Source organism: Martes martes (assembly GCF_963455335.1).
Source record: "Martes martes genome assembly, chromosome: 8".
NCBI lineage: Eukaryota > Metazoa > Chordata > Mammalia > Carnivora > Mustelidae > Martes > Martes martes.
In genome coordinates, this window is record NC_137895.1 from 52,082,874 (window position 1) to 52,093,543 (window position 10,670).

The following is a 10,670-nucleotide window of genomic DNA, read 5'->3' on the forward strand; positions in this document are numbered from 1 at the left end:
CTTTCCAAATGTTACTCTCTTTTTACTACACTCTCCTACATAGTGAGCATTTCTTTGAGAGGAGCATTGGATACATACAAAAAGTCAGAAACGTTGGCCTGGTTGACTCTGTTCTAGAGACCCACCAAGAGGACAGGTTTTTCTCAACATTGAATGAAGCAACCCCTTTCCAAGTGTTACCTAATTAAATGTGAAATTTGTGGTTGCGGTTTCTGACATATGGACTTCTTTAAAAGGATCTATGTTTCCAGATGTGTTACTTGGCATCAGCTAACTTTTACAGTGTCTTCTTCACAGTCCTCATTCACTTTAAGATCCTTTATTATAAAATAGCCTGAAGGTGATCATGCATATTTCATGCCAAGAAAAAGAATTGTTCTATGTACAAACATAAAAACATACCTGAGACAATGAAAACATACAGTACATGGTTAGATATTAATGCCCTGGTAAGATGTTTGGGGGTTACAATCACCCAGATCCTTTCATTAGGAGGTTCTATATAGATCATGGACTGGTGTGAGTTTGTTCACTTGAAAGAACCCCAAAGGAAAAGAATAGAAAAATCTATCACTAATATCATTGAAAATTCCGGATGAATCAGATAATAAAGGATACATATTATAAACATTTGATCTTCTCACCATGCTTTCACAGGTTTACCTTTTGATTCCTCCCTGCCAGAGTCCTAGAACACACTTCAGGTGCTCCCTGCAATTCTGTCATTTCCCAGTAGGGGGAGATGTTGCATTAAAAGCTGCACCAGTTGCAGCATTACCCAGGTGGGCCTGTGTTCCTTCTGTACGGTTTTGCTTTTGTTTTGTTTTTAACAAAGTCCTGTATATGAATATTTTCTCTCTAAACTCCTAAGGAAATGAGAGTTGAAGAAAAACAGAATTCTTGAGAGATTGTCTTTTTACCCACTGTCTTCAGAGATGGTTCATCCTACGTGACATTTCTTGGAGGTTGATATCAAAGTCCCAAAGTACGAAATGCATCTCGTAAGTCATCAACCTCATACAGGGGCTGTAAAGAAAGAAATGAACTGAGTGGATGCATTTGTAACATTGTGGAAGGAAGGAAGTTGGGGGGAGTAGGAAGAGGACAGGAAGGAATTGTACCAGAAGGAAAAGAGAATCCTGAGGAGAGTCCAACAGAGAGACTTGTCGGTGATGAAAAGAGGGAAAGGGAAGGGCATCTCGGCAGAGGGCTCTGAGTTGTGAAACAGAAGCGCAAACTCAACTGTAGGAGAAATAACAAAACATAAAGTAAGGTTTTCATCAGAGGAAAAATGGAGAGTGGTAACTCGCACACACATGCACAGGCAATGTAAAAAACGTAAGAAAGGGAAATATAAGGAGCTCCAGGAAAAGATGACTTCGGAGGGAGAAAGAAAATGAGAAACAAAGCAGCCCCTTACCAACAGAATGCGTCGAAGCTGTCTGGATAGTCGGACGGAATTTTCGTGCAATCCCTCCCAGGCTTTGAAAGTTTTTTCACGATTTTCCACAAAAGTATTCCAGCAATAAAAATAATCTTTAAAAAAGGAGGGGAATGGGGTAGATAGTTCAGATCCCAAATGGAGAGGAAAAAACGAAAACCCTGCCCCCCCCCTTAAATCTCATCTCCCACAAAGTTGAGTGTCCATGCCCTTAATTTTCTTCCTCCTATTCTAGTCCTTTTGGGGCTGAATCCCTCCCCCCACCCCGCCCCTCCGATTTTTCTCCTGAATTGCAATCCCGACGAGGTCCCCTTCGTACCTTTGAAAGTCATGATGGCGATCTGGACCCCCGCGCGGTGCAGCCGCCGCAGCCCCTCGGGCTCAGCCTTGCGGTCCTCGCAGAAGTAGAGGCGCGCGGTGAAGATCCTCAGGCTGAGGTTGGGGTACCCTCTCAGAAAGTCGGCCACGTGCCGGGCACAGTCGTAGCAGGGGCTCCAGGAGGTGAACCAGGTGACGCGGTAGCACCGGCCAGGGTCCAGGTCCCAGTCGGAGATGTAGCGGAGGAAGAGCAGCTCCACGTGGCAGCCCGACTGCGGACAGAGCGGGGGACTTGAGTGAGTGACGTTTAGTGACCTTTCCTGCGGCGCTGGCAGCTTTACGGCCACGAATTTATCTGCCTGCCACAGTCAGCTTTTTTAGGGTGTCTGCATTTGGGGCTTAGGGTTACAACAGGGATGTGGGTTTTCTGTTGAACAGAAAAGCAGAAGGATGCGCTGGGTGGGCTGAAGTAGCATCACAGTACCCCAGAGTTCTGAGTTGTGTCTGTTGCTGTAACATTTAGGAAATACACCAGACCACTAGGGGGCGGTAGGAAGGGTGGTTGAGGACTGGAAGGGGTAAAAGGCCAACAAGGGTGTTGAAAGAGAGGTCACAGGACTGCTGTGGGTTCAGAACAATGAAAGAATGTGTTTGCTCATCGTATGATCCCTGTGATTGTAATAATCTCACAATAGTGAGATATAGCAAGTCTGCCTAGTATGGCAGAGAAGTCATTAGTCCCAGATCTAGGTTCCATTTCCTGGTGTCACCCCTGAGGTGACTGGGACAACTCACCCAACTCTTGGATCTTCTAAGTCCTCACCAGTAAAATGGGCTTGTACCAATTTCGAGGATTAAATGAGAAGGAAATAAAGGGTGGGTAACTGCAAAGCCTTCTCTACTTAGAATGTGTCTCATCACCAAACAGGAAAGAGATTAGAATGTAAAACAATTGCAGTGAGATAATTTACGCAAGACAAATGGAGGCAAAGGAAATTGGATAGTAAAATAAACACTTAACAGTGAGCCAGACAATGTCGGTCCACCTATGGATTATGGATTCTTCCCTGGGATCCCACCAAAATCAGATGTCACTGCCTGTTTTGAGACAGGGAATACTCATTGGCAGAAGTTTATGTAAGCCCATCTGGATATGGTGAAGTCGCTTGAAAATGTAATGCTCTGATCTTCCAGATGCAATCTAGAGATTGATTGAATCAGTCGACCAATTGAGGCTTCCCGGAGCATTCTGGGTCTTACCATACTGAATGTACTCATCGGCCTGTGATATATGTGAGGAGGAGGGACTAGAAATCATTTGGAAAACAGAATTGAGTCATTATTTTTTTGCTACTTTTCCCTTAACTTTCAAAAATTCTAAAAATTTGTTTTTTATTTAAATTTAGCTTGAATGAGCTGATAATATTCTTCCAAATCAAAATTTGGATTTCTTCCTTAATCTCAAAGGCAGTTAGGATGTTGAGGAAAGGGAAGGAAAGTATGGGGGCAGTTACTCTAGGCATTGAAGCGAGGGGTGGCAGTAATGTGCCCAGCATGATCGGGGAGGACATGAGGTGGCATGCTTTGGGGGCATACTTATTGTGGTTTCCTGGACAGAAAGAAAAAGATTTCTGAAATCTGGTGGAGACCTAAGTGTGAAACTGGCTGAAAGTGGTACTATCTGTAGATGGTTCTAAAAGTGCCGGGACTCTAGCTTGGAAGCAATTAACTGATACCTTGTTTCGAAGGTGACCGAAGTCCAGTGAAAAGGAGGTGGCGCTATCCCGCCGCTTCACCACGTAGCACAAGTAGGTCTCATGGCGACCCTTAGCCCAGCGGACATTCTTGAAATGGTAAAGAAACTTCCTCTGCTTCATCAGGAGGCTGTGGGTGAGGAGAGGGAGGAACTTTCAGGAGCACCACTCACTCTCTGCTCACTCCTGGCTTTCCTCCAGCTTTTTAAAAAATCTGTAATGATCTGAGCCAAACTAGAGAAGATCCTCTTCCTTACTCTGCTGGATGCCTGAGACCTGCTGAACTTGGAACCCATTATAAACCCTTCTTCATGCTTATATTTAAGACCAGTTGAGGGCGCCTGGGTGGCTCAGTTGGTTAAGCGTCTGCTTTCCGCTTGGGTCATGATCCCAGTATCCTGGGATCGAGTCCCACATTGGGTCTTTGTTCAGTCGGGAATCTGCTTCTCCCTCTGCCTTCCACTCCCCCTGCTTGTGCTCTCTCCCTCTCTGACAAATAAATAAAATCTTAAAAAAAAAAAAAAATTGAGATGTAGCCAGAACCCCCAAATGGTATGAAGTCATAGGATAGTCTCCTCCCATAGCTGTCTGTTACATGCTGGACTTAAAAACTTGTTCCTTGGTTCCATAATTTTTTCATAGGTCCCCTCCAAACTCTACCTAAGTGTCCAGTATGTACTTCAAACCCAACATGGTCAAAACAGTAATTCCTAAACTGTCCTCTGTCCTGACTATCCTGTCTCTTTACTTTTCCATCTCAAATAACCAGGTGAAAAGTTTGGGCTTACCTTTGATTCTTCTCCTCCATATTTAATGGTCTAAATTTATTTATTCAAATCTCAATATTTTTTTTAGTATTCTTATTTTCTAAACCTCCAAATACTTCTGGTTCATATCTGCATTATTCCCTCTGTTCACTGCTTCAGTCTAAGCCCTCAATCTTCTTTAGGTTTATCTCTTGTCCTTGCCTTCTAAGCTGGTCTGGTTCCCCCCAGTCCCTCCAAAAGAACATTCTTCCTACTGTGCCGGAGTGATCTCACAAAGACCCAGGTGTGACCATGTCATTTCTATGCTGAAAAATCCCCAGTGAATCTCTTGTGCCTACAGGATAAATCCCAAACTCTAAGGTAGTATGTAGGCCAGTTTTTACATTTGATCATCAAATCGACATTTCTTGCTTCCTTTCCTGCTACCTTTCCCCTTCCTTTCCCTATCTTCAAGTGCCTATGCAGATGATCCCTTGGCAGTAGTGTCTGATCCTGTGGATTTTTTTCTTTCCAGTCACCTAGCTGATGCACTTCCTCTCAGTGAATGCTTTCCTACCTTTTTCACTGGACAAAACTTATATATCCTTCAAATCCAGTTCACAATTCAACTGCTCTTTCCCACCACTGCTATAGCAAAATTTCTAGGTAAAAAACTGAACACTGACAGCAACAAAAACCCCTCCTGTAGCTTCATTCTCCAGTTTACCTAGTTTATCCCTGTCAAAGCTCTCATTGTCTGTTACCAGTTGATCACTGACATCTCTGTTTTCCCAATTGGGTTTTCTGTGTTTTGAGGCAGAAAGTATCACTTTATGAGAAAAAAAGATAAAATAAGTTTTTAAAAAATTTTAAATTTTAAAAATGTAAAGATTTACAGTGTCTAATGATAATTCAATGTAGTATCTAATGACAATTATGTTAAAATTTTTTCTAGTCTTTTTATAGGCATGTTTACATGATTTTGATTATACTGATCTCATGCAGTTTTGCATCCTGTTGCTTTTTTAATACGGCAACATAATCCATTACTTGTTTCGCCCACATGTGGGGACTGGTTGCTCTAATTTCCTTATGCCTAGCAGTGTTTTGCATGTCATAAGCACTAAATTGAATTGAATTTGTGGAAATACTCTCAGCTAGCCAAAGTTTCTTTGCAGCTGTGGACGTAACACAAGCTATACAATGTGGTTGATACCAAAGCACTAATGATGTCTCTCTGGTTTTTGTCCCTGTTCTTTTCCAGAAATGTATTTACCAAGTTGTGGAGATAATGCTGCCACCTAATGGCATTGAGCAGAAGTGCAGTAAACTCTTGAAAAAATAAAGACCTAGGCAAGGATTTGAATACGGTTTGCTGGCAAGAGAATTGAAACTTTTTCACCTTCATTTTTTTTTTTAAACATTGAGGTATAATTTACATACTTCACCCATTTAAAATGTGCAGTTTTATGAGTCCTGGCGAATGTAAACACCCAAAACTGGAACCACAATTGGGACACAGAACATTTCCAGGGCACCCCTCCCCAAAATTTGCTTATTTCTCCTTTTCAGTCAGTTCTTCCCCCTCTCCCTACACAACCACTAATCTTCTTTCTGTAACTACATTACTCTCCACTTCCTAGAATTCCATATAAATCCTACATTATCTCTTCCTTTGTGTCCAGCTTCTGGCACCTAGCATAATGAATTTGAAATTCATTGGTTGTGTTGCATGTATCAGTAGTTTGATCCTTTTTACTGCCAAGTAATATTCTATTGCATGGACATAGCTCATTTATCCATCCGCCTGTAGATGGACGTTTGGATTGTTTCCACTCTGGGGCTATTGTGAAGAAAGCTTCTACAAAACATGTACCAGTCTTTGGGGGAGTACAGACGTTGAGAATTAATTTTAAAGCAATACATGTGATAGACCGTGAAGTTAAAAGTTAAATACCCAAGTGTCAACCTGATGAGTTAGGTAAGCAGGAACGCACTTTTTATAGCTGTCTCAATTTAAATGTCGCGCTTCACACACAGGACGCTTACTGAAATACACTTTAAATCCTGAGGCAGAGAACTAGATTAATCACCAGTATACACATTATACCAAACAGTATGGAAATTGTTTAATCATATGGTTTTGGAATTCAGTTGGCAGGAATCTGACATGAATGCTAACAAAGATCTAATAATTGCTGTCTTTATTTTAAAATGATAATGTTGCTTTTGGGCAGCACATGTGCTAAAATTGGAATGATACAGAGAGGATTCACACAGCCCCTGCGAGAATGACATGCAGATTCGTGAAGAGTTCCATATTTTTTTACCAAGATCATGAGTTTTGATGGGGAAAACAGGACAAGTTCTCATATACCAAAAAATAAAATAAAATAATTGTATATTAATCATCATAACACTTACCACCATTACTGTTACTGTCAGGACATAATTTGCATATAATCATTAGCATAAATTGAATACATCATAAGTGCTTAATCAGTACTGAAGTAAAAGGGGAAAAAAAATCTCTTGGGGCTCAGTTTTAAACAGATTGATCATCCTTCCTCACTGATAAATTTCTTTAAACAGTTAATCTACCCTCCTGGGCTGTATGTCTGAGAAGAGGGTGGAGGGTACTGTGTCAGGCAAAGAAGGCTTTTTGGGGGCATCTGCTGTTGGGAGAAAGCAAAGGTGTTCTGGGAGTATAGGAAAGGACATGGCACAGCTAAGGGAATTCAGATGGACTTTGGCTTTCCGCTCACACAAAAATCCGTGGTTACTGTTTCTTTCAGAAGTGACCAGTCACAGTGAAGCAAATTGCCTATGACCTTTTAATTGACTTTCTTGGTCCCTCACTTTCCTTCAACTATAGCTAGGAGCCCGTTTCAAGGACCTTGCTCTCTTAGTTTCTCTTCTGGGTACAAAGGACTTTGTAGCTCACAGTTTGACAGCTGCACTAGACAGCTGTGCTCCCTGAGGCAGAACCTGCTGCATCCCCAGCAATGCAAACTGGAGACAAATGGGTTAAAAATAATTGTGACCAAGTCCTCTCCTGTCCTGTGCCATCACTGATACCCTCTGCGGATATTCTTTTCCCTAATGATAATTACATATTCCCCTTTTTCTCCTGTTGAATTTCGTCTTTTCTCCTTGTTGCCTTTGAATTCCAACTATTAATCATCGCCTAGCATTTTATGTACAAATATTTTCACTGAACCCTTTACCTCTGACTTACACCTCAGATTAATTTTCAATCTCATTGCAAACTGAGCAGACAGTTGACATTTTCGCCTTCAAGAAAATTTTCTGAAGAACATTAGTCTTCCATTAAAAATTTTAATTCTGGGGACACCTGGCTGACTCAGTCGGTGGAGCATGCGACCCTTGATCTCGGGTTTGTGAGTTCAAGCCCCACGCTGGGTGTACAGATAGATTACTTAAAAACACAATCTTTAAAAAAATTTAAAGAAATAAAAGTCTTAATTCTGTAGTGTAAATTTTTTGTAAAAGTTAAACTGAGGTAAAGTTTATGGATTAAGTATTCTCATATTTTTAGTAATCATAAAAGTAGGAATAAAATGAGTTGTGATAATAACTTGTCATAAACTGCATGTGAAAACATTGTGTAAATCTTATAAAATACATTTTAAGAAATACGTTAAGCGGGGTCTGAAGAAATTGAAAGACTAAGTAGATAGTAAAAATGCCATTAACTGCCCAGTAATTGGAATTATAACATTAAATAACTTGACTGAATTTTTCTTTCTGGAATAGATATATACCATCATAGTGACTTTCAAGCAATTTTTAATATTGGCATTAAAAAATCATTTCCTTACTATGTAGCTGAATTATTCAGTATGTAGCTAAATTATTCAGTAAAGGCTCCCCAAGAAAGTTTACAAAGTCCTTTTGCAGTTCAATATTTACAAAATTATTATTACAGTTTCTGCTACTGTTCTTAGTATACTGTATTCTTGTTATTACCTTTCCATGGTTTGGATGTCTAAACACTTGCTATGTTAATATTACCATAAACTAGTTCTAACTGCAGTACGTGGCCATACGTGGCGCATGACAGTTGAGTGTGGAAGAGAGACAGAACAGAGAATTAGGCAGAGATCATGTAAGATCTGAACAGATGAGACAGAGCCAGAAAAAATAAATGCACATATTGACCAAGCAGTGAGTCAGATAGTGAGAGGAGAGAAAGGGATAGCTACCGATCTGAAAACTCAGATTTACTCTGAGAGAAAAGCCAGGGCAACCACCCATGAAGAGACTGCTTTACCTGTCCATAGTGGATTCCATAGTGTCTTTCTTAGTCTTAGGCATGGAAAGGCTTGCCTCAAGTCCTGCTGCTTCACTGACTCTGTCTGGTGAGGCATTGGCCCCACACATTCAAATTTGAGCTTATCCTCTTAGGCTCCTCCTCCCAGGCATCATCACTACCAGGTACCCAACAGCCTCCCTCCTGTTTGGGTCCAAAAATGGTAGGTGGGGCTGTCAGAGGCAGAGTCACATGGGTACATGATAAAGGGCTTCTCTGCTTAGTGTATAGGTTCCTATAGGGCTACAGCTCTAAAAATCGAGTCTAGACTCCACAGGTCACAAAGATCAGGAGCTAGTAGCTGTAGACACTTCAGAAATTGTATACCTAGTGACAAATAGTATCTTTAATTCTTTTTTTTTTTAAGATTTTTTGTCAAAAAGAGAGTACAAGCAGGTGGAGTGGCAAGCAGAGGGAGAAACAGACTCCCTGCGCAGCAGAGAGCCCTATTCGGGACTCGATCCCAGGACTCTGGGATCATGACCTGAGCAGAAGGCAGATGATTAGCTGACTGAGCCACCCAGGCGCCCCGCATCTTTAATTTTAAAAGCATAATAATAATAATGTTCATTTAAATGGCATCTTACACTCTGTTAGCTGGAAGTATCTATTCCCTTCCTTACGTCCACACTGTCTCTCAGTCCCAAAGACCAGCACTAAGAGCTCCTTCTTTGCGGCCAAGCAGGTAAAGTCAAATGAATTATAGAGGACTTCAGAATAGAAATTTTGCCTCCTAAACTAATGACTTTTTTCTCTTTCTGATTGCACTACAAGAATGACTAGAAGACTAGATGATTGATTGCACAAGAGTAATTTTTGCAAAAGCTGTCTTTTCCACGAAAGCCATATATTTTGAATTGAGAAGCAGCAACCTCACCAACCATTAAAAATGTTTATTTCCTCAGACAGAACCAGCATCTAAATGACTGCATTAAACTTGGAATGCAGGTTGGGCTTTTCGAATAAAAGGCTTTAAATTTCTGCCCTTATACGATTTGGTCTATTAAAGATTTTGCTTCTCCCTCCTACCTCAGTCTGTATGCATTCTATTTCTTCACTCAGTAGAAACTTAAAACCTAACTACATGGCAGAAGCTGGGTGCTCGGGATGCAGTGGTGAGGGATGCATCGAAGGTCTCAGCTCCCTTCTTGCCTCAAGGCTTTAAGTACCATCTACACATTGATTCCCAAATCTCTAGCTCCAGCTTGGACCACTTCCTTGAGCTCAGGACAACTTCAAGCCGCTTCTGCCTCAGCATCTCCATTTGAATATCTGATGGACATCTCGACCAAACTGAGCACCTGTGCTCTCTCCACACACCTGTTCCTTTTGCCATCTTTCCTATCTTGGTGGTAACATCATCCCTCCCATGGCTCAGACCAACCTGGCAGTCTTCCTTGATGGCTCTCTTCCTTTTAAGGTCCAATCCATTAGCAAATCCTGTTAACTCTACTTGCAGAATAAATCCATATCTGACCACTTTTCAGCACCTCCAGGTCCAAGCAACCTGGATCGCTACATTTAGCCTCCCAATTGGTCTTCCTGCTTCACTCTCCTTAAATTACAGTCTGTTCTCCACACAGGAGTCAGAGTAATCCTTTTGAAACTTTTTTTTTAAAAGATTTTATTTATTTGAGAGAGGAGGGAGGGAGGGAGGAAGGGGCAGAGGGAGAAGGAGAAGCAGACTTCCTACTGAGCAGGGAGCCAGATGTGGGGCTTGATCCCAGAACCCCAGGATCATGACCTGAGCCGAAGGCAGATGCTCAATGGACTGAGCCACCCAGGCATGCCATTGAAACCCTTTAGATCATGTCAATCCTCTGTCAGTACTCTCCAGGTCTCCCCATTCTCTCAGTAATGGCCAACATCCTTACATGATTCACAAGACCCTCTACCATCTGCCCCTGCTTTACCTCTAAATTTTACTTTGCGGGGCACCTGGCTGTCTCAGTTGGTAGGACTTGCCATTCTTCATCTAGGGGTTTTAAGTTTGAGCCCCACGTTGGGCATAGAGATTACTTTAAAAAATAAAATCTTGGGGCACGTGGGTGGCTCAGTGGCTTAAACCTCTGCCTTCG

General features: G+C 41.6%; 1 protein-coding gene across 1 annotated transcript; it reads right to left on the minus strand.

Moving 5' to 3' along the window:
- Nucleotides 1–305: 305 nt before the first annotated feature.
- Nucleotides 306–8,663, minus strand: AICDA (activation induced cytidine deaminase; the record flags this gene model as incomplete). Its single annotated transcript, XM_080811587.1, has 5 exons — nucleotides 306–1,026; nucleotides 1,421–1,536; nucleotides 1,761–2,031; nucleotides 3,496–3,643; nucleotides 8,554–8,663. The coding sequence occupies 5 exons, from the start codon at nucleotides 8,661–8,663 to the stop codon at nucleotides 973–975; spliced, it is 699 nt and encodes a 232-aa protein (XP_080667713.1). The 3' UTR covers nucleotides 306–972.
- Between the last annotated feature and the right edge of the window lie 2,007 nt (nucleotides 8,664–10,670).